This window comes from Rutilus rutilus (assembly GCF_951802725.1).
Source record: "Rutilus rutilus genome assembly, chromosome: 9".
NCBI classification, from domain to species: domain Eukaryota; kingdom Metazoa; phylum Chordata; class Actinopteri; order Cypriniformes; family Leuciscidae; genus Rutilus; species Rutilus rutilus.
Window position 1 is genome coordinate 32,144,452 of NC_140223.1, and position 24,767 is coordinate 32,169,218.

The 24,767-nt window shown below is 37.6% G+C and overlaps 1 protein-coding gene across 1 annotated transcript in view; it reads right to left on the reverse strand.

The window, feature by feature from the left end:
• Window positions 1–300: 300 nt before the first annotated feature.
• LOC311297115 (LHFPL tetraspan subfamily member 6 protein) overlaps window positions 301–24,767 on the reverse strand; it is a 78,736-nt gene continuing 54,269 nt past the window's right edge. Inside the window, exons 3-4 of the mRNA XM_084419243.1 lie at window positions 8,657–8,755; window positions 301–1,659 (exon numbers count right to left, since the gene is read on the reverse strand). Of these exons, the coding sequence (XP_084275369.1) occupies window positions 1,541–1,659; window positions 8,657–8,755 (218 nt within the window). The 3' untranslated portion in view covers window positions 301–1,540. The remainder of the gene's footprint in view (window positions 1,660–8,656; window positions 8,756–24,767) is intronic.

Consider the following 24,767-nt stretch of genomic DNA (forward strand, 5'->3'; position numbering starts at 1 on the left):
CAGAAAGCAAAAGCTTTTGTGTCAGGTTGTTATGTTGTAATGCTAAATGTAATGTTAGAATTGTGTAAAGAGCACAACAGTCGGGTCCTGGAATTAAAATCTCCATAAATTTTTCTCTGATGAAAAATGTAAACTAATTTTAACTATAACTTATAAACCTTTAAGACTACTGTCAGTTACGAGGTTGTTAATCAATGGTATTTGCTTCTATTGAAGCCGTCAGCCTGCATTATTTCATAAAATCATACTTATAGTTTACTATTTATATATAAAAACCATAAAAACCAAAATGTAGATACACAGCTTTTATTCACAAACAAAAATGTAATCAAATAAGCAATGACTTCTCCTTGTCATCTTTTAAACACAATGTCAACAAGATAAAAACATGTTGTAGAACATATACTGTATTGTACTCTATATATCTAGTATACATTTATATAAAAATGATCAAGCTTTAAAACAAAAAAGGTAATATAGAGATATTAACCATGATTATTATTGCAATTCACAATGGATATGTAAATATAAACACTCCACAATAATGATAAATATATCTCAAGCATACATGAAGTCTGTATATATAATGTATGTATGAAGGTATTTTTAAAGCATTATAAATCATCATTCCTTATAACACACATTGCAATTTTATATCTTTACGTAAACAATATATATACATTTTATAACATGGCTCTACAGAATACTTTATTCTGATAAAATATTTTATAATGATGGCTAATTTATATTTCACCACTGTCCATGGCAGCATACCAGTACAACACTTTTACTTTTCTATTTATTAATTAATTTTTATCTGTCTACTCTCTCTCTCTCTCTCTCTCTCTCTCTCTCTCTCTCTCTCTCTCTCTCTCTCTCTCTCTCTCTCTCTCTCTCTCTCTATATATATATATATATATACATACATACATACATACATACATACATACAGTACATACATACATATATATATATATACATACACACATTATATATATATATATATATATATATTCTTAAAAGTAATATTGATTAAATATTTTTCAAATGAAAGCCTAATTTCTAATGCATTTTATTATTTAAAGGTTTTTAATATACAAGTGATTATAAGATGTATTATTGGGCATAATAATACTAATACATTATATATACAGACTTCAAGTAGATGGTTACCCATCTTTCTACACCTGAACCAAAGCTTACTTTTACAATATCAATTCCAGAGAAAGAGAAAAAGAAACAAGCACGCCTGTGAAATTCATAACAGTGATAATAAAAAAAAAAACTATAATTGGTCCTTTTTGTTAAACACTCTCTAGTATTTTAGAGAGCAGAGGAAGTACTGTCAAAATTCACGTCTCTTTGAAAAGCACATGCTCATATCAATCACAAAAATGTCCATATGAGCATTATGAGTCTTTATGAGTCAGAGTTGCAGTAATTGAGGAAAGCCATCATGCCTTGGGCCGCAGAGCACGTCTCCACTGAGTCTAAGGCATCCATCCTACTGTGGTTCAGGCTGTAGTTGAGGTCGGTTCTTCTAGTAGGGATATTGCTTTTGTTTCTTCCCTGCGAAACAAGCGAGCCAAGTGCACAGCAACATGGCGGAGGCGGCGCCCGCCCCGGTGCAGTAATATGCCCAGCCGATCTGACAAGAGCCTGAAGACAAGACCGAGACAAAGAGTGTGGGCATTAGTGAACTTCTGAAAGCTTCAAATGACAAAGAATGAAGGGATCATATGTGTGATGGATGATGTTTATTAACAAATGGCATGCGACAAAGATTTTTCTTTACTTAATGTAGCTTATGAAAAAGTATGGTACAAAGTTGTAAAATTTGGCACACTGATTCAGAGATTGTTAATATCCCTAAAGTCTCTCAAACCTTTTAGCATTAACAGTTTTAAGTATAATATAATATTTGTAATTTTAATTTTAAAATGTAGCTAAAATTTTTGTAATAATCATTTGCAAATGGCAGTCCATGACGTCACACATAGAGCACTCATGAGTATAAAAGGGTGCCTGAGTTACACTTCATCAGCTTTTTTTGTCTTCAGGAGCTGCTTGTTTGTATGCGCGTGTAAGATAAGAGCTGGTTGGATCATTCGAGGAAGCTGTACATGCTCTTTAAGTTGCATTTGCGGTAAGAAGCTCTGTTCTTGCTTGATTTTCTCCCAAGGGATAAAAATCTAGCATTTGCACAGAGCGTGTTCGGCGCTTGAGAAAGTTGGAGGAACTCATGTCTATGCATTCTCAGTAAGGCTCTGTTATTACTTGATTCTCTCTAGAGAGATAAAAATCTAATGTTTGCACGGAGCGCATTTGTTTGCACGAAGCACGTTCAGCTCTCGAGGGAGTTGGAGGAACTCATGTCGATGCATTCTCAGTAAGGGGCTCTCTTATCACTTGATTTCTTTCTAGAGAGATAAGAATCTAGTGTTTGCATGGAGCGCGTTCAGCTCTCGAAGATGTTGGAGGAAGTCATGTCGATGCATTCTCAGTAAAGGCTCTGTTATTGCTTGATTTTCTCTAGAGACATCGACATCACGATGGAGAGCCACCATCGTGATGCCACGCCCCCCACCCTGTCAGAACAGCCCAGTCTCACAGCAGTTCGTGAAATGGTCACGTAATTTAATCTATTGATTCATGTACACGGACACGTTTATCTTTTTTTTTTTCTTTTCGTGATGGTCAGCACGATTCTGTAGCATTAAGAGCGACTACGGTAGCGAGTAGTATGACAGGGGCGAAAATCCAGGTTGGGGTGGTGGATGGGTCAAACAACACAGGACTTTCACCCAGGAGACCGGGGATCGTGTCCTGCGTGTCAAGTTTCCTAAACCCAACCGTCCCGTTCTTTTTTTCCTAAACCCAACCGTCCCGTTCTTCTTTTCCTAAACCCAACCGTCCCGTTGTTCTTTTCCTAAAGCCAACTGTCCCGTTCTTCTTTTCCTAAACCCAACCATCCCGTTGTTGTCCCGCGTGTCATGGAAACGTAAGCCACCCACAACCTTTTCTTTAACTTTAGGGGCCGTGTTCATTTCACGGAATTCTTCCGTGGGCCCATCACGGAATTTTCGGCGATTCTTGCAAAGCTGTATACATCTTCTCTGCTGCAGCCCGATGGGCAGAAAGAATCGTGCTACTTTTTTTTTCCCCTTACGTGCAACCTATTGGAAAGCCCGAATGAGTAATTAGTTGGGTTATTAAAATAACAAAATTATAGTTTTTAAGTAGAAAAATTATTTATGTAAAGAGATATAGTAAAATAAAAAGTGTGTCTGTGGTGTTCTTTTGGCGCGCCTAAGAAAGACGTCTCCGATGGATTTTCCCCTAAAATCAGACAGGAAGAGCTCTAGGACTGACTCACGGGGTAACCCATGCTTGATTCTCTCTTGAGGGATGAGAGTCGAGCGTCTGCACCTCGCGGGACCACCGAGGATGGTAAGGATCAATCATGGGGATTGTAGACGGAGCATAGGGAGGAGACTGATGATAGTTTTTCCTTTTGGGCTTCTCCTGGTATGTTTTTTTTCATTTCATTTGAGGATGCTGCTCTGTGGCTGATTTCAACCTGACAGATTTAATGTGACATGTCTTATTCTGAGGAATTAGATGCAGAGAGAGTTGAGGCATGTTTTATTAATAATCCTAACTGAATGTGCTCACTGTGATGAGCTGTGGTGAGGGAGCTCCCCTCTCACTTGAGTTTTTACTTGTGGGATGAAAGTCAAGTGTTTGCACCTCACGGTTCGGGCCCCATGTCTGCTGAAGCAGCACGTCAGCCTTGATTGTGGGGTCATAGGTAGGCAAAGTAGAAGTGGATGTTATCAAATAAATCTGTCTCCACTGCTTACCGCCATGGGGCTCATGGAAAGGCATATGCAGAGGCAAGACAGGCCTTTGAAATCCAGGCCTGTGAAACACCATGAAATCTGCCAAGTGGGACTTAGTATCCCCTGCGGCTTCCTTGGGGTTTAGAGCATAGGTGATGAGAGTTATTGGGAAAACTCCATTATGTCCTGCTCTCGTTTGCCTTTCCTGAGTAAAGAGTAAGGATGTACGCTACCCCTTGGATGAGTGGCAATACCGAAGGGAGGTGCTAATTACTGAGATTTTTACCACCTTGCATGGTCACTTTAGTAGGCTGCTCAAGTACCCCTTAGGGTAGAGCTAAGTGAATGGAACTATAATGGGAAATTCACAAAAGTCCCTCTGTTTTGCTTACCTCCCTCCCCAACTGTTGTTGGGTCTGGAAGAAGGGATATATGCTCCCCTTTGGTGGAGTGCTTATATAGGTATGATCAGTGTTACAAACCCCCCCAAAAAAAGGTTGATTGTGGCCTGTGGAATGTTGGTCCACTCCTCTTCAATGGCTGTGCGAAGTTGCTGGATATTGGCAGGACATTGAACACGCTGTCGTATACGCCGATCCAGAGCATCCCAAACACATTCATTCATGCTGACTGCAGGAATGTCCACCAGAGCTGTTGCCTGTGAATTGAATGTTCATTTCTCTACCATAAGCCGTCTCCAAAGGCGTTTCAGAGAATTTGGCAGTACATCCAACCGGCCTCACAACCGCAGACCATCTTCACCTCCAAGATCATCTGAGACCAGATACCTGGACTGCTGCTGACAACAATCGGTTTGCATAACCAAAGAATTTCTGCACAAACTGTCAGAAACCGTCTCAGGGAAGCTCATCTGCATGCTCGTCGTCCTCATCGGGGTCTCGACCTGACTGCAGTTCGTCGTAACCGACTTCAGTGGGCAAATGCTCACATTCTATGGCATCTGGCACTTTGGAGAAGTGTTCTCTTCATGGATGAATCCCGGTTTTCACTGTACAGGGCAGATGGCGTTGTGTGGGTGAGCAGTTTGCTGATGTCAACGTTGTGGATCGAGTGGCCCATGGTGGCGGTGGGGTTATGGTATGGGCAGGCGTATGTTATGGACTTTTATTGGTGGCATTTTGAATGCACAGAGATACCGTGACGAGATCCTAAGGCATAATAATGCACGGCCCTATGTTGCAAGGATCTGTACACAATTCCTGGAAGCTGAAAACATCCCAGTTCTTGCATGGCCAGCATATGCACCCATTGAGCATGTTTGGGATGCTCTGGATCGGCGTATACGACAGTGTGTTCCAGGTCCTGCCAATATCCAGCAACTTCGCACAGCCATTGAAGAGGAGTGGACCAACATTCCACAGGCCACAATCAACAACCTATGGGCTATGCCCTCTATGTTTGTGCATATTCAGTCTAGTGAGGCAGGCATTCCTCAGCATGGCATAGTGGGTGTTGGTTCCCCATAGTGCCAATCCCAGAAGCAGCAGCGAAGTTCCACTTTGAAAGAAAACGTCTTACACCGTGTCCTAACCAGATGTGATGCAATAAGATTCCAGCGACAATGTGACGCGACTACGAGCCGTGACAAAATCAATCAAAACCCACAGATAATCAGAACAGGCAGGTTACTAAAACAATCTTTGTCATAGAATACACTTGTTTGTTCACAGTTTGAACGTTCTTTTCAAGATCTGAGGTCTGAGATCTGAATGATCCATTGTTGCTTTTCGTACGGCTACAAAGCTGGGAGCACTAAATGATATTCAAAGTCGCATTACATGCTTTTAACATTAAATAAAGCACATAAACAATACCTGAGATAACCATTGCCATACTTTTTGTTGATGTTCCAGCCACAATAAACTAAAATAGAAACCGTTTCTAAACCGTTTCCCTCAGATAAAAGTTGATGATGTGTATCTCAGGCGCCCTTTTATACTCACGAGCGCTCCGCGTGTGACGTCATGGACTGCTATCTGTCCATCTGTATCATCCAATGATAACTGACTTTTTCCAATTGACACTGGTCTTGTGATTGCGTTCCCCATAGCATCAATACAAGACACAGCATCGTGTTCCCCTTCTCAGGGAACTGGGTTACATGTTAAGACATTTTAGTTTTTAGTTTTAATTTAGTTTATGTTAGTACTTTAACAACTTAATCTAAAGGATATGAGAAATGTTGCCTTGGCAACTAACTGAAATAAATACTGAAACTACTTTTAGTCTGGTACAAAAATGTACATGATGTACACGTGTAAAAAAATTTACACGACCAAAATATAAAGGTTTTAGCATTCATGCCAATGTCAAATGAACATAGCTTCTAAAATCAGTGAAGTGTTGAATATTTTATTAGTACAAATGAAGCTGCTAATTAAAGGCAGAAAAACAGTGGAATCATAATGATGATTAATTACATAAAATTGGAGAGTGCCATGCAGTTATTTGCATTTATATAAGTTCAAGGGCATTCACGCTAAACATAGCATCAGACCGATGGGAATAAAACAGACTACGGCTGCTTAGTGGATCAGCAGGCAATTCAAATTACAAAATGAACAGAAACGACCAGATTCTATAACTTAAAAGAAAGACAGACAGAAAGCAAGACCCTGAGGCTCCCTACAGGTACATCAAAGGACCAAAACCTCTTGATGTCTCATTTAAAGCAACACTCATAGGGAGACACACAAAACTTCTGGGCCACATTTGTTTGTTCCCCCATTGCGGCAAATATTTCAAACAACTTTGACGCATTTGCCCTTTGCTTTCAAATCATGTGCTGCCTTTAAAATAGTAAAACTCCCCAGAGTGAGAGCAGACAACCTCAGGAAAGAAATATTCTCAATTCCTCCCAATTCGTTTGAGCCAGATGTTACACTATAATGCAGCTTCTTACTTTGAAATCATGCAGCCCTTTTCACTCTGAATAACTGTTGCAATAGCAACTCGATATTGTTTTTTTATAATGAAAAATATACCTTCTGACATATAGCTGAGGTCTGGGATTTTCCTAATGCAGACACAGTCTGTCATTTGTATTATAGTTTGGCCGCTGAATGCTAAACAAGCTCTCTCTACAAATCTGAGTACTTGAATCAACGGTCATTTGCATTCTATCCTTTTCATGTTGCCAGTCTCATGGTGACTCATAGTTTGTTGCAACATTTAGTGTTGTTTGTTAAGGCAAGAATTGCTCTAACTATCGGTCACACTTTGAACGTGAATGATACCTCAAAACTATGTGGCTTGTTGAAGTGAGCTGTGCTGTTACGGTTTAAAGCAATTGAATGCACAATTTTAAATCTGATGGATGATAAAACAGGCAGCAAATGTATGAGTGAACTATACCTTGTGAAAAAGAATTGCACTTAATTGTATTTAATGTGCACTTGTAGTGTACTTCAAATTTATTATTATTTTAGTAAAATTTTATTTTTATTTTAAGTATATATAAAAAATAAAATAAAACGTACAGATAATATAATAGTAATTAAATAAAAGGCTACTTAAGCGTACTTTAAGAGAGCACACTTCCATGGCTGTTCCTTAAAGGTGCATTGCGCAACATTTCATGTTAAAAATACCCGTTTTTCGAACCCATACATGCTTAAACAATTGCCTGATGGGCTGAATGAGCCCTTCTATGATCACTGCGATTGCCTCTATAATCCTGTACAGTAAAATAAATAAGAGGGATTCGGGTCGGAATCGACTGGGCGTGACGTCATGCGCGTTCACGCTCACCTGGCTATGTCTGGCAGGTTTGTGTATTCGCCGCCATTATCCGCATCAGCGAAGACAACTCAAGCGACTTTTGCAAAAGTAGAAGATGGATTCAAAGAGACCGGCTTCTAGTTCATCCCAAACCCCAACGCAAACTCCACGTAACCGCGTGCACAACTCTGGTTGCAGTTTCGCGTGTCGCCAGAAGGGGGCATAGTTCTGCAAAAACTCAGAGACTTGCGCAATGCACCTTTAACACTCTTAAGTACACTTTTGAAAAGTGCACTTTGTAATAATTTCAAATTAAAGTTTTATTTTAAAATACATTTTAAATCTATGGCCTGGTTTCACAGAGATGGCTTAGATTAAGCCAGGATTAGGCCTTAGTTCAGTTAAGACATTTAAGTAGCTTTTATAAACGTGCCTTAGAAAAAAACATTACTGCTGTGCATCTTGAGATAAAACAATGGCACTGACATATTTTAAGATATCTCAGTGCAAGTTGTGTTCAGTTAAAACAGCTCAAACATGCATTGTAGTCTAGGACTAGGCTTAAACCTTGTCTGTGAAACCGAGGGATTATGTTATAAAATAATATTTTTTATTATGCTTAAAAAAAGTACACTTATTTTAATGTGTTGAACACACTAAAGCACATGCAAAGTACTTGATTAATAATTTAAAATACACATTAACCATGTTTCAAAGACAATAGAAGTAATTATAAAATAATTGTGTACTTAAACCCTACTTAAGTGGGTCAAAAAAGAACTCTAAAGTTCAGCTAATTGCATTTAATATAAATTTAAACTTTAATACATTTATATTTTATTGCAAATGATATGCAGTTAACAACATTACATTTAGTCTGCACTTATTTACATACTTATTTGAGTACTTTTTAATAGTATGCTAAAGTGTACCTCATTTTTACAAAGGATCTCTTAAAGCAAGGTCAATTGTTGGACATAGTGCATTAATAGTTCAATGCTATCACTGTGTAAATAGTGTAGATGTTTGAAGATGTATATAAAGTTCAGAGTGAAGGTGACATGAGGACGTACCAAGTTGAAACTGATCTGAGCTGTTGTTACACGTCTGTCGGACCTCCTCACTGTCCCACCCGAGAGGATACAGAGCACAGCCTGACCCGATGAGCAGACCTGCGGAAACAGACACAACAAGACATGAATGACGTTACTCATGTCATGTATAACAGACTATACGCATGCACACAATCATTAGTGGCGTTTGCTAAGCATAAGATTTGCTAAGGTTTTTCAAAGTTTTAAACTTTAACTACACAGTTTGTGCTACAGACATGAATGACACCTCAAATTAAGTGACCTGTGCTATTCATTCATTTTTTCTAAGTAATGTTTACTAATGGGACCTTATTGTAAATTGTCATCAAATATTCTAATAAATATTCTAATATGGTGCATAAGGGAAGAGGATGATGTATTTGCAGCAATTTATTGATGGATCCAAACAAACAAAGAAAATCCAAACAGGGAAGACAATATTCCAAACTAGAACACACACTATAATTCAACGGGGACCGGAAACGCTACAGCTTTACAAAAGCATGTAAAGACAAAGACTGAAACACAAGGGTTTATATAGTCTGGGTAACAAGGGGCTTGACAAGGCACATGTGATAGAAATTAAACGCTAAAGTAACAAATGAGGGTATGGGAACACGGGAACTAAAAACAAGAAGTGAACACAGGAAACAATGGAAACAGAAAATACACTTTAAAATAAAAGTCCAAAACAAACCCAAAAACTAGTGAACATGTTACAATAATAAGGCAGAAACGGCCTTTAAACCAAAAATGAGGTTAGAAACATAATCAAAGGCTAGAACACACTACACGATTTTTGCACGATGAGTTGACAATAATTGCAGAAAAGCTGCGCCAGTTTGCAGATTTTTTTGCGGTAAGAGATTTTACAGAAAATCACATAATGTATGATGCGACTGGGCACAGACACCATTTTTCAGCTTCAGACTATGATTCCAATCATTCGGAAGATATCAAAACAAGTTTGATATTTTGAGCCGATAGTGAATGAAGCGTCGCAGTGTTGGGGAAAGTTACTTTTTAAAAAGTAATGTGTAATGTGTACAGTTTTCTGTTATTCCCTAAAAAAGCAACTAATTGTGGTACTTGGTTACTTTTTGTGGAAAGTAATGTGTTATGATACTTTTTGTGTTACTTTTTCTCATCTGGGCTGGGATTGCTTGTTTGTTTTTTAATGATGTTTTATAAACAAAGTTCGGGAGGAGCACGTTCAAATAATCAATCCAATCTACTCGTCATCAAACAATTATGTCTACCCTAATCAGCATGACAAGAAGTATATATATATCCACTCTGTCACCTCACCTAATATTCCTTGACAGTTTTCCAGCATCCCTCCACCACCCCGACTCCTCAATCTTGGCTCAATCTTTACAGCCAGGAATACGGGGGGAGTACTCTGGGTTCGGGCCGAATACCGAGCCCGGAGCCCTCTCCTCGGACAGCACGCCAAATACGCATTTATTCTATCTGACTTATTTGTAAGTGTGAACTAGTGAAATAACAAAAAAACAAAAGTTTTATTTTTGGGAAATGTGTAAGGCCCTTTCACACCAAGGGCCCTATCTTGCACCCAGCGCAATTGACTTTGTACACGACGCATGTATTATTCCTATTTTGCCCCCGCGCACAGCGGACTTTTCCCTCCACAGACGCACGCCGGTTAACTAGGAAATACACTTGCGCTCCCCGGGGCGGTTCAGCGCAAAGAGGAGGCGTGTTCCGGCGCAAATGTTCCCTCATGCTATTTTGCAGGTTTAGAAAACAATTCCGCCACTGACCGAAAAAAACTAGTTTAAAGTCAGTGGTGCGTTGCGCATGTTATTCATATGCTATTTTAAGGGCACATGCTTGGCCTTAATCAATGTAGCGTGTGCACAACGCGCATGCACTTTGATTCTCTCATCTACAGAAGCAGCCGTTTTCATTTTCGCAAATCATACATTATTAGATAGATAGATAGATAGATAGATAGATAGATAGATAGATAGATAGATAGATAGATAGATAGATAGATAGATAGATAGATAGATAGATAGATAGATAGATAGATAGATAGATAGATAGATAGACAGTTTATTATAAAGGCATACATCTAGCTTACACATTTACCCAAATTATCATACGCCTGTTTAACCGAAGTTTATTTGGGTGTGTTTCTCCATCCCCAACGTCACTTCTCTGTGTTTTACGGCCCTGACGAGAACGTCGGTCTCCTCGGCTGTGAACCGCTCCTGGCGTGCGCCTGGCAAATCCGCCGTTATAATTGGAATCCGCTATAGAACAAGCGCGCCTGCTCTTAAAGGGAATGTGAGATGACGCTCTGATTGGTTTATTTCACATTACGCCCAAACCACACCTATGAATAATGAAGCTACTTCAGACCAACCCATTTTAGATTTGCATCGGCGCAAGAGTCATTTATCCCGCTGGTATAATAGCAACAGCGCCCAAGACCCGCCCACAAAGTTACTTGCGTTTCGCGCTTGATACTTGCGTTTCAGATCGTTAAAATAGGGCCCCAAAAGTGAAGTGTATAAGCCTCAGGATGATGGAAATGCAAATTCAGTCCAGTACAGTAGAGGGCGCCGCTCAAACAAACCTTTCAGCTGTGCAGCTGTTCTGGACTGGAGAAGAATTGGATGCAGAAGAAAGTTCAACACTCTTACTTTAGCAATAAAAACAAAAACATGAAACACAAATGTGAGTCATTTTTGCTTATTTGGTTGAACTGGATCATCAAAGGTCTAGCAAAGACACTAAACCTACAATAATCATCATTTTTACACACAGCGCACACAACACCTCTCCACTTACTCCCGATTTCTCTCAACATGAGGACAGGAGAGCTGTCAGTGGATAAAAGGGAAAACAAAGTAACTTCCCAGCAAGCAATAGCCGTCATTTCACCGTCTAGGTTAACTATAGACCCGATATAGTCCGGCAATGAGTAACCCACTTCTAGCCAAAATAACCTTAAATTTGGTTACATGTCGTTTTAGCCAAAATAACTTGCGAGATGTATGATATTCCATCATGTAAGCAAAGTAAACAAGGTGTTTGGTTTCATTTCTTCACTCATTTCATTTCTTTGTTATCTAATTGATGACTAGTCTATTATTGGGCGATGGTTTAGATTCATTTTGATGGTTTAATTAATTAGCTTAAATTTTCACTGACAGCCCAAATTCTGCCTTGTTTTAGCCTAGACATCTTGGCTGTGTTTGGACGGCTATTATATGTCTTTTAAACGCAAAAGTGCTTGCTGGGTTGCGTTACTTATTGGAAAAAAGTAACTCAGATTTTTTGTTGTAAATTTAAAAGTAATGCATTATACTACTAGTTACTTAAAAAGTAATCTGATTACATTACTCGCATTACTTGTGATCCGTTACACTAACACTGATGCATCGTTACTAAAACTGTCCTCCGTCTACTAGTTTTGCAATAAAATAAAATACAATATACCAATACAATAAAATAACAAAAGTAAATGAACAGAACACATGTAACAAATTAGCCTCAATATTTGACTGTTATGTTCAGAACGATTTGAAAATCTGATAGTGTTTAGTGTATGATACCCAGTTTTTCTCTGTAATCATTTACAAAGTTGGCAAGTGTATGATGCCTGGTGTTTTAAAATCTGTTCAGATTTTGAAATATGTGTATTCCAGCCTTTAGTGACAAAATAAATAAATAAATCAAGTATCACACCAAAAATGGACTGGGATCAGTTGACTCCATGCTGAAACTAGCAGGCCGAGGCCTGGTCCCCAGTGCCACAGGAAGATAGTGCCACTTCTCTGAAATTTCATGAGCCGGGGTCTTGACACAGAGTCCCCCTGAGCTCTGTCTCTGGATAGATACCGGCCCGCAGGTCTTCTGCTAAGGGGCTTTTCTATCACATTAGCTTAATCCTTTTCAATTCGCCCCTCACATGCCTATCAGTTTTATTGGGGCGAGAGAGAGAGAGAGAGAGAGAGAGAGAGAGAGCACTCTGAGGCGCGATGATTAACCCCCGTCACACCGCACACACACTTACTGCGGTGCGCTGAGATAAAAGACATACATCTATACGCTGTTATACACAGTTTGAGCGAGGTGAGAGATGTCCTTACACACACACACACAAACACAAGCACACCGATAATCAAATTCTCTGTGCTGCTCATTTTTAATATGTGTACAGACGTTGAGATATTAATCAGGACTTGAGAGAGGAAATCATAAAAGCCTACCGGAATGTATATTAAGATATCATCACAATGTACTTTGCCATTTGGAGGTGCAAATTATTCATCTCATTAATGCCCGTGTTTTTTAAAGGCAGGCTCTAAATGATCTATTTCACACCCTCAAAAATGCATAACTGTACAGTTGCAAGATAAAGATGACAGCTTCTCATACTCTTCACTGCCTTTGTAGATGTAGTAGACCTTCTGATGCACAATATTTTTGAAACTAAAAAACATAGCTTATACTTTTGATGAATGATATACATCAAATCACGCAACTTGAGAAGAATTATAAAAATGGCAATACAAAATATATAGGGATCAAAAGCCAGTGTTATTTTAGTATAATTGACATACTATTATAGTTTCAATTTGTATATGAATGTTTATTTTATTTTATTTTACATGTTAATTTTATTTTATATGTTTGTACGGTTTTGATTTATTTTACTTTAAATTTTATTTTTTAGTTATTAGTCATTTTAGTACCAGTTCAACTAAATGAAAAATGAGAAGTGTTGACTTGGATTTTTTAACGCTTTATTTTTATTTTTAACTAAATGTTTTTGATATTTACACCTGGTCACATTATGAATGCTCTTCTGTGTCAAACAGATACAGTTGCTTTATTTTATTATCATATTTGTATGAATATATATATATATATATATATATATATATTATTTATTTTTTTTTATTTTTTTGTATTTCAGTGACCAATAAAGCTTTGGTTATGTGGCTATGCAAGCTTACAAACAACTAGTGAAACAGAAGATTTAATAGTCTTTTCTTCACTATTGTGACATATATCTGAGTGAAACTGTCATAATCAAACGGCTTCTCGAATATGAACAAATGTAGGGCGGGACTTGATTTTGTCCGCTGAGAACTGATTGGATGATTGTGGTTTGCTATTGGTGGATCTCATGTGAGTGACAGGTTGCCCCGCCCTTGCGCCAGTAAACACATCATTAGAGAAGAGAAAAGATGAGAGAAGAGAGAGGGGAAGTTATTTTGATTAAAGATTGTAATGATGTGAAAGAAACTAATGATGTGCACAGATAAATAATTTATAATAAATACTGCAATATTCCATTAAAAAAATAAGAAGTGCCTTTGATTTCACGGTAAATTTAAGAACAAATTATGCAACCAAACTACAAACTAACTAGTAGCGAGCATAGGTTTGATTCCAGGGAATGCAGGAACTAATCAAATGTACACCTTGAATGGAATTGAATTTTTTTTTTAGGATAACAATTTTCTGCCAAATATGTAACTGTAACCCTGTCCTCAAGACAACCTTGTGTACAGTACATGCCACATAACCACTCAGTCCACATTAGTAACCCTATAGCATGAGTTTGACTTAAATTTCAGTGCATGAAAAAATCTATCTCCTTTAATAAGCGTTCATCATGCAAAATCATCCAAAAGAAAGTCAAGCTTGTAGATTTTACGTTTAGTGCCACTAAAACTTTTAGCGCAGCTATTTTAAAAGTTTGCATTTATATAATCTTCGCTGCAGCAGAGGCACAAATGTGTTTGCCAGCAGCAGCCCATGTTGTGACGCTAATGTATTCCTGCTGAATATTAAACAAAATCATAAATTCTCTTTCAAGTCGTCAGTAATGTCAAGAGATAAAGAGGCGTGTAATCAGCTTGAAATGCCCCGCAGCACTCAAAAGTAAAAACAAAAGGGGTACAGCCTCCACCATCCTAAAAAATTAAAAGGAATGCTTGGATGCTAAAGGAAAGCTAAAGGAATGATTTTTTAGGTCTTCATTAATCATAAAGTGGGTTTTGTCCTCATTTTAGCACTGAGAGACATATATAACACTAATACAGCTAATTAGCATAGTCATAAAATGGTGTTTCTGTTATCCATCCTTCATTTTATTTGTATTTATTAGCAGCATAAAACGTATTTGAGGTTAAAAAGAGAAAAAAAATCCAATTATTATGTTCCGATTTATTCTGTTTATTCACTTTGGAAAAAAATAAAAAAAAAACATTTTTATGAAACAGAAGGTAAAGGAAAACAGGAAGTGCAGAACAACAAAAGACTGTTCTTCTCATCCTATTCCTCAGCTGTTGCAGGATGACAAGGAGAAACGGAGAAAAGGTTTCATTGCCTGTTGATCAAAGTTTTGCTCCTGTCTTTTATCTTTTCATTTTCTTCCCTTTGTTCGTGCACTTGAGTCATGCAATCAGTCAGGAATTGTCGTCCATTGCAAAAATGTTAATGGTGCATATTACTTATTGATTCAAAAGAGAATGTGTGACAAATAATGATGGTGTTCCTGTGCGAACTCTCCACGGGAGCTGGAGGTGAGGCAACGTGGCTAATCATCTCAAGATCTGAGGTGGGAAACCACAAGAAAAAAATAAGTCTAAGTGAAACAGCAGGTTTATTTTGTATCTGGTAACTGATGTCCATTGCATAAGGATGTGCATGAACATAAAGGGGTATACTTAACCACTGGCAAAATGGGATTTAAAAAAAACGTGGCAAATTTTTTACAAATCTGTCCTACCTGATGAGAAAACTGAGAAAAAAGGCTGTTGTCTTCCCTTTTGCCAAACAGGTAGGAAAACTTCAGTACCCATAATGCACTGGGCATGTTGCCGTACAAGGCCACTCCCACCAGTCTGCTATCAGAATCAAATACCACCATGCTTTAGTTGGAAATACTTCTTAGCAAACTTTTAGTCATAATGGTGTCGACTTGTGTTGTTCCAGATGCAATGGATTTCTTTCTTCGTCTGAACACAAAAGAAGATATTTTGAAGAATGTCGGAAACCAAACAGTTGATGGACCCCATTGACTTCCATAGTATTTTTTTTTTTTTTTTTAACTATGGAAATCAATGGGGACCATCAACTGTTTGGTTTCCGACATTCTTCAAAATATCTTCCTTTGTGTTCAGCAGAAGAATGAAACTTGTACAGGTTTGAAACAACTTAAATTTGAGTAAAGAATTTTAATTTTTAAGTGAATTATTCCTTTAATGAAAACATAGCAGGTGGCTGCTTTTAAAAATGCTGTTGTTTAAAACTCGCCAAAATGCAATACAATGTAAATTCTGTCCACAATGAAAGTGAAAATGCAACACTGTCACAGCCAATCAGAACATGGACCAATGAAACGTCAGGGAGGACGAGGCTACCCATAATGACACCTCAGAAACAGGCCCGTTCGGAAATCCCCTGTCACTTTTCTAACTAAAATGAAAGAATTGTATGGACGAAATCACTTATTGTTTGTCGCTTTATTGTGTATATTGGCAAAGACGAGCTGAGTTTGGAGTCTTGATCTCGAGGCTTTGGTCTATAAACCTCTGGATCTCGTATCTCGGATGGTCTCAGGCAAGACTTCAGTCTATAAATGTCTATTGGTCTGGTAGTATTATTGGTATTGGTCTGAATCCTGGAAGATCAATTCTTGATTCCAACTCAAGTCACCTGTTAAGCAACCAGCAGGACACTTGATCTAAATTAAAATAACTATAGAAACAGTCTCGCCTCAAGGAATGTGTTAAAAGTAGCGCCGACCACATGCAGTCTGTCATTTTTCATCTTCATTTGATTGGATTTCATTAAGGGTTTTTTTTTCCACAAGTTTAATCCTATCCTCCACACTTCCTATATGTGGGTTATTGAAAGACTGAGATGGGTAGAGGAGGGACAGAGGGTGGGTGGAGATTACCAAGAATGGAAACAGCAACTTTATTGATGTGCCAAGAAACCACAGGGAGGAGGAGGAGGATCTGAGCACCAGCTATCAGAAGCTCTTGTTCACGGGCCTCCGAAGTTGCTCTCGAAAAAAAAAACTGGGCTATGATGTGTCTTGTCTTTCTGTTTCATCAAACTTTGTGACCTCTTTACGTCTGTTTTTCGACTTCAATGACAGGCGCAAACGAAAACCCTGCGAGTGCATTGATGATTCACCTCACGTCAGTGTCCCAGATGTGCCTGCAATTACTTGTTTGAGGTGAAAAGCGGTGCGTTCTAAACCAGCGTAAATGTGCTGTAATGAATTCCATCTATTTCAGAGAGGTTTTGACATGCAACAAGAGGTGCTTTGGTTTTTAGATGCATGGGAATGAAAATTAGTTACTTTATGGAAATCTACAGCTCTGTTTCAGTGACTGATGTTGCTGATGGCAGGTGTGGAGGGGTAAAACACTTGTTACACTTTATTGTGCACTTGTACCAATGAACAATCTCTCCATGTCTGGCTTCCTACCGTGACAGAATGTCTTTTTAGTTTTATTATATTGCATTACAGAAGCAGAATATTGAGGAATAACAAAATTTCCAAAAATGCAAATAACTTTTGAATAAATTTGCCTATTGTAATGACACTGGTCTTAATAGATTCCTTGGGTTATGCCGAAAACATAGATACCAATTTTGCCAAACTTCCTGTCCGCCATCTTTATTTTCATTCAATACCTACCTTTTCTAACTTCTCTTCTTTTCCGATTTTCACAAAAATCGAATCGTATCATCTCTAGACCGTGCCGACTAAAAGTGATGGATTTCGTGTTGATGGACGAAACCGTTTTCATATACGGCAGCAGCAAAGTTGAGGTATGATGCCAAAATGACTATTCAGGCTTTATCTCTGATTTGTTATTATGATTCTTTTTGCTATCTGAAGCCATTTGCCAAAAAACCTTGTTGGTCTGACACACCCTGGCATGTTGGCATGTCGTATTGTCTTCTTTGTGCTTGGCCCCAATAATTGCTGCCTGCAGCTATATTTAGGGGCCAAGCACTGAAAGTGCGTAGGCACGTATAAAAATCGTTGGCGTTCTTCTTCTTCTTATTCCGTTTCCTCTTCTTCTTCTGCTATGGGAGCCTATGGCAGCCCATAGAACCGCTTGCGGGAAAGTTGTGAAATTTGGCACACATCATTTAAAACAAGGAGCAAATACTTTACATTGTATCAACATTTTTATATTCAGAAACAAACTATCTGTGAAATCAGGTATTAGTAACAGTAGTAGCGCTGGCTAAAGACGCTTTGGTGGACACACAGCCTTATAGCGAGATGTTGGCCAGCCAATATCGGCATGTATCAGTGAAACAAGCTGGCATGGCAACCAGTAGATTGGGATTGTTGACAAACAGGTGGATGTGGGTGAGATGATATGAAAAAGACTTCTGCAACAGGCGTCCACCCATGTGTCAAAGGGTCAAGACAAACAATCCCTCACTCTCCATCCCAAATCTATGACAATCTCTCACCTTCTATTAAGATCAGACGTCTGCATTTGAGAAGACATCGATCGCTGAGAGTGTAAAACCAGTCCATTACAGGCTGCCATTAGTGTTGTCCATTAAAGAAGCATTCAATATCCGCCTCTGAGTGGGTCATAATGAGCCTGCAGTTAATGCGTGTGCACGCTCTGTGATTATCTCTCTAAGTGCCATTCATTCAGTCTGGCCTGAAAGCAAGCCACCCTGCCCCTTACATGCCTACAAGTAATTAAATATTAAATCACATGATCATAATACCAAACAGCGGGGTTTAAGGTTTTAAGAGGAAATGTGAAAAGCACACACCCTAGTAGACTAAATAGTTGCCATTGGTTGAACTTAGAGGTGAGCGGTATACTTGTGGAAATCTGTCAGTTGATGGACATTTTTTGATTGGTTTAACTTAATTACCATAATAACTTATAATCTTGATTAACCGTGCATTTATATATAGTAATCATAATGCAGTCGCAAAAAAACATGCCGTTAAAGGCTACATTCAAAATTTTAACTGGAAAGAAAATTTTAACAGGAAAGAAAAATCAAATCAAAACCCCGACTTGAAATAGATTTGACTTTAATTAGACTTGACTAGAGTTACAATACACTTGACTTAAATTAGACTTGACTGGATTAAAAATAGACTTGACTTAAGTTAGACGTGACTGTTTTTAAAATAGAAATGACGACTTAAATTAGATTTAAAATAGATGATGACTTAAATTGGATATGACTTAAAATAGACTTAACTTAAATGAGACATGACTTAAAATAGACTTAACTTAAAATTACACATGACTTGACTTAAATCAACATGACTTAAACTAGACACTACTTAAAATAGACTTGACCTAAATTAGTCTTGACTTAAAATAGACATGCTCTTAAATAGACTTGACTCAAATTAGACATGACTTAAAATAGACCTAAATTAGACATGACTTGACTTAAATCAGACATGACTTAAAATAGACCTAAATTAGACTAGACTTGAGGTAAATTACACAACCTTAAATAAATAGACTTGGAAAAGTGTATATACTGGGATCAAAACTGTGTCCAGCATAAATGGGAACTCCAATACTTTTATGTTTTAAAAGCAATGGAGCAAAGGATGTACTTGATAAGGGTGGTTGACAAAAGCCAAGGATGATGATTTTGAATCATAATGACCACAATGTAATAATATTATCTAAAATAAAATATATATATTTTTTATTATCATTTGTTTCACGCTTTGCTCACTATATATTAAAAGTCCAATATTACCATAGGTGTTATTTCATAGTTCCAATAATGACTTTAATATAAATCTAAAGTGAAGAATTCACTTTTAACTAGTAAAGCCCACACCCAGTTAGCACAGAAAGCTCTCGGATGGAAAGCAACGAAAAGCAGCCAAATGCAGTGTGAGACATAATTTGCCCATAAATGCATTAGGGAGTTTTTTATTCTCATGGTATTTTATGAGTTCATGCATTTAAATTGTGTGTCTTTCCATCAGTGCACACAAATAATTTTCCACATTCACACACAGTAACTTTCACTCACAAATGCCTTGGCTGGCTGACAGTTTTTTTTTAAAGGCCTGCAGTGGTTACATGCATGACTGGGTCACATTTTGTTCAGAGACTCTTTTAGACAAATAATTCCATAATCTATATTTATGAAACGAAACCTAAGCACTCGTTTCTAAATGTTGCTGGGATGCCAGCATAACTGAATGTTTGCCTTCACGCCGTACAGCAAAAATCATGCAGGTTTATGAAAAGTTGGCCTATGTTTATCCACATAATAAAGGTTGAAAGGTGAGTTCTTAATCCAGTCATCAGAGGTTTACGTTCTCTGCTGAAATCCTCTTTGGAGTGAGAACAAGGCTTTTTCTTTCATCTGTCTGCCAGTGCTCTGTCTCGGGATCACTTGTACCTTTTGTCATCCTTTCCTAGTCCTCTTCAATGGCGCCTCAGGAATTCTGCGCCCCTGCTCTCTGGCCCACACAATACCATTCATGTTTAGCATTCAAAAGGGCAGAAAGGAGAGGGCAGGGCGAAAAGAAATAAGCCCAGTTGAGTTTTAGGGAGCGATCAGAATGGGAGCCGTGAATAGGTCACGTCGGAGCCGCTTTTAAAGGGCTGCTGTCAGAGGCTTTGAATGAACGAGGAGTGCTGTGAAAAACGGCCCACCGAGGGATGAGGGCATCGAGGCGACTGTCGAGGTGAATAAACCATCAGGACGGGACCTGCCTCTCCCTCAGACACTTTCACAGGGGATGAAGACTGATGGAAGGAGAACAGAATGGCCGAAAACAGGAGAAAAGAATACAAGAGGAAGTACAAGAACCAACTGACACATTCAGATGAATGTGAAAAAAACCAACAGAAGCCAAAGTAGCTACACAAAATAAGGCATATGATTTATATAAATATTTAAAATAATATTACTCTTTAATATTTACTTTTTGTTATAGATTAAACAATTATATATTATTAATAGGGCTGTCATTTTATTGTTTTAAATTGTGTGACTAAAGAAAAGAATTATATTATAAAGAATTATGCCGCTTGACTTTTACATTAATTTGTCAATAAGAAATTATCCTATAAGCATAACAAGACTGCAGGCCAGTGATATGCTGTTAAATGATATGGGAATAAAATAAAAACACTCTTTTTTTTGTATTAAATGCTTTCTTCTGCCACATACATTACTTTTAGCTTTTCTCATCAAATATTAATTAATTCTGCATATGTAATGAATTTATTACTAATCTAATTAGTTTTTCTAAATAATTTAGATATTTAATTTGTTATAAGTGTTATTTTAGTATTATTGAGATATTATTAATGTTTTATTAATGTTTTGAAGTAGTTTTTATTTTAAGCTTAGTCACATATTTGTTGTGTATTTTGTCACTTATTTAAAAAAAAACATGTCTATATATAAATTTTTATTTCAATTTTTGTTTTGATAATTAGTTAAGTTAAACTAAATGAAAAATATAAAATATTTAAGCATGAAGAATCTATTAATATTGATTAAAGATAAATAAATGATAGTATGAATAATAAATAATAAAATAGATGAATCTACATATTATGTTATAAATCTTTAATTAGTCACTTTAAATCATTTTTCTCTGTAAATCATTTATTTATAATTTATAATAATACAAGATAATTTATATCTTATAAATAAAATAATTTATTCTTAATGATTTTTCAGTTATTACAAATATATAGGCTATATATACATAAAAAAAATATGTAAGCGTGTTGAATCGTAAATGGCTATTTCTGAGGTATATTGATGTCGTTCAAATGAAGTATTGTGGCTGCCAACCCTTTAAAGCTGTCGAAGAAGTTTTACCTCAGGTTACTGCACCCCAGATATTGAGATCCTATTCATACCTTCAAACTATATTATCTTTCATTTTGCAATATTTCAAGAAACCATTATGCCTTCTTTATTTTTAAGGTCCCTTAAAACACATCAGACAAAAGTCTTGTGTAATGTGAATATCCTTAGACTATTAAAATCATATTTTCCCAGAGTTTGTCAGGTTTGTTGTGATATGACTTTCTTTATTGCAAAGTGCTTTGATATTCCCCTGCTGTTCCTGTAACATTTCATCTTCTTTTACAGTCCAAAAAAGTATCAGCATAGTTGTTGGAGTCGCTTTATGCTACAGTGAGTTTATCATTAGAGAAAAGCTTTCCCATAATCCTGTGAGACAGCACTATGGATTCTTCTAGGGTCACTGAAAGGGATTGGAGTGGGAGGGGACGGGAATGGGGGTGGGCAACTTCGGTGGGAAAGCTTGGATCTGGAGTGCAATAAGTGGAGGCTTGAGCGATTACGTGCTGAAGACCGGATAGTTAAAACTCTTATACCATTAGATGGCTGAACTTGAGAGGATCAGATGTGTTATAATTCTGATTATATCTTCTGTGTGAAGCAGTCTGGGAATGTAGCGCTGGCTTTAGGGCATTAGAGGGAGAGTCAAAGGTCAAATCCCTATAAATAAGCCATTGTTTTTCATCAGTGTCATCTTCATCAGTTCACACATACGAGAGAAGATGTGCTGTATGAGAGAGAGTGAGATGGCTGTCAGCCCATGAGAATTGCTCTGAGGAACTACAAGGTCAGGTCAGACTGCATTAATCTCAGCAGGCACTGACCCAATGAAGACAGAGGTCAAAGCATGCTAATGAACATGACTAGATCTATTTAAAGAAGTAGATCAGCCAAAAAAAAATCTTAATTTATTTACATATGAAATTTACGACACTATTTTTATATGATTTGCATACACAATATAGATCCTTAACTCAATCTGCTTGCAATCACATCATTCTCTATAGGGCACAGCTGATTGGTTCTTGCTGTATCAGTAGCCAATGATCTCACTGCTCAACCTTCACATACTTGATTAACATTTTCTGTAACACGCTTTCAGAAACCCTCCACCTTCCCCAGCTCCACCTGTATAGATCTGCTATGGGTAATTCATGTATGCTATTGTACAGCAGCATCATGTCTTGCTCACAGCAGCGTGTGTGTGTGTATTGGTAGTAGCAAGTCCTGTACTTGCTCTGCAGCAGCAACAGCGTAGCAGATCTACTCCGCCAAGACCAAACATATCAACATTGTCATACACATTACCACGCAAAACACTCCAAAAGTTGTCCTGACAGAAATGTAAACAGCAGAGGTGGGGGACTCCAGTTACATGACTTGAGTCACAAATTAAAGGACTTGTGACTTGCTTTACTAAATGAAGAAAATGACTTGACTTGATGTCACACCGCTCCACTTCGCTCACATGCTCTGATGTCGTACACTCCAAGTCTTCTGAAATCTTCTGTGAGGAAAATGATATTTACTGTAAGTCATTATTCACTTAAAATCTTTACCTTCATGGGGCCGTAAATCAAAAACTGACAGTGAGTTGAAATCAGGAACGAATCAGTCTGGATCATTCAGAACTGAATTTGTGAACCAGATCAGTTGATTCACTGACAAAACCAACAACAAAAAAACAGTGATTTCTTCATGAATAGGGCATCGCCACTTCTTTCATAAATACCCATTTCTGTCGCTGCTATTCATAAAAGCATATACTTGAGGCTGAACATTTTCTGAAAAGCTTTGCCACCCCAGAAATATCCCAGTATAAAATAAAAATGTAAGCAGTGCTTCCTGCAGCGGTGCTTCATTTCAAGCATACCGCTAAATAATGGCAAAACACTTCTATAAATTGTTCTAGCGGGTTGCATGCAGCTTCATTAACAAAACAAACCAGTTCTTTGTGAACAAATTGATTGTTTTCCTATTTGTTTGTGAATCGTAAATTTACTGATTCTCGGCTAACACAGAGGTCCTCTGAGAAACCGAAACCCGTCCAGATAGTATGTCCGTATTGTTTGCTCCAATTTGATAATGGGTGAAGGCTTTTTTTTTTTTTTTATCCGACAAAATTTTTTAATGAAATCAATACAATCACGGAAACTAACAGTTCAGTAAGAATGCAATCTTGATTAACTAGACTGAAACATTTATGCTGGCTTGTCTTAAAGGCAAAAGTCTTGTTTAAAAATATAAAATACATGTAGTTTGACGCCGTTATGCCAGAAAATATAGATGTTCTGTGTGTTTGCTAAAGTGTTGCTATAAGTGGTAGCTAGGCTATGTTGCTACAGTATACTGTATGGTTGCTAGGGTGTTCAGGCTGACCTTCCATTTATATCCATACAGGCATTTCTACCTATGTTAATAACAGTTTCAAGGATGATTTTGGACTTTATTCATGGCAAATGCTTTACAATCCTATTCCAAAGAAGAACACGACTTGACAAGCAGTCACCTTTGAACATTTCTTGTTGTTTGACTCATTACTGTCTTGTTTGCAAGCCAAGGCAGAATTAACCAAATTAAAGCCCCATTAAAAAATGGTGGTTTCTTACACGAAGCAATCGTTTCAGCAGTACAGGCAGTCAATGCTACTTCTCTTGAGATAGACCTCCGAAGTTCTTTGGCAGAAACTCAATTTTTCCGCATGGCTACTATGTCATTCCTGAAACCCATTCCCATCTCTTTTCAGCAATTCCCACTCCATCTCCATTGATCTGTTGTCCACTGAACATGTCAGAGGTCTCCAGTCAACAGCCGGATTGATCAAATCGAACACTAAGTAAATCAGGCCCTGTTAATGATCTTAGGGTATAAATTCACACCAAATGAAAACACTTTAATGAGGCACTTTAAATCCAGTTTGAAGGGATAGTTCACTCAAAAATTTACATTCTGTCATCATTTACTTAACCTCCTGTTGTTTCCAAACTTGAATGAATGTCTTCCGAGAAACACAAAAGTAGGTATTTTGAAGAATGTACCTGATGCTCTTTTCCATACAATTGGAAATCAACTGGATGGAATTGAATGAATGGGGGCTGAAGCTTTCAAGCTTAAAAAATAAAGTTACATTTTATTTTAAGGTGTCATTGTTACAGCGTAATTATATATTTAAATACTGATTAATAATAAGCAACTGCATGTACTTACTATAGGCTTAGGGTAGGAT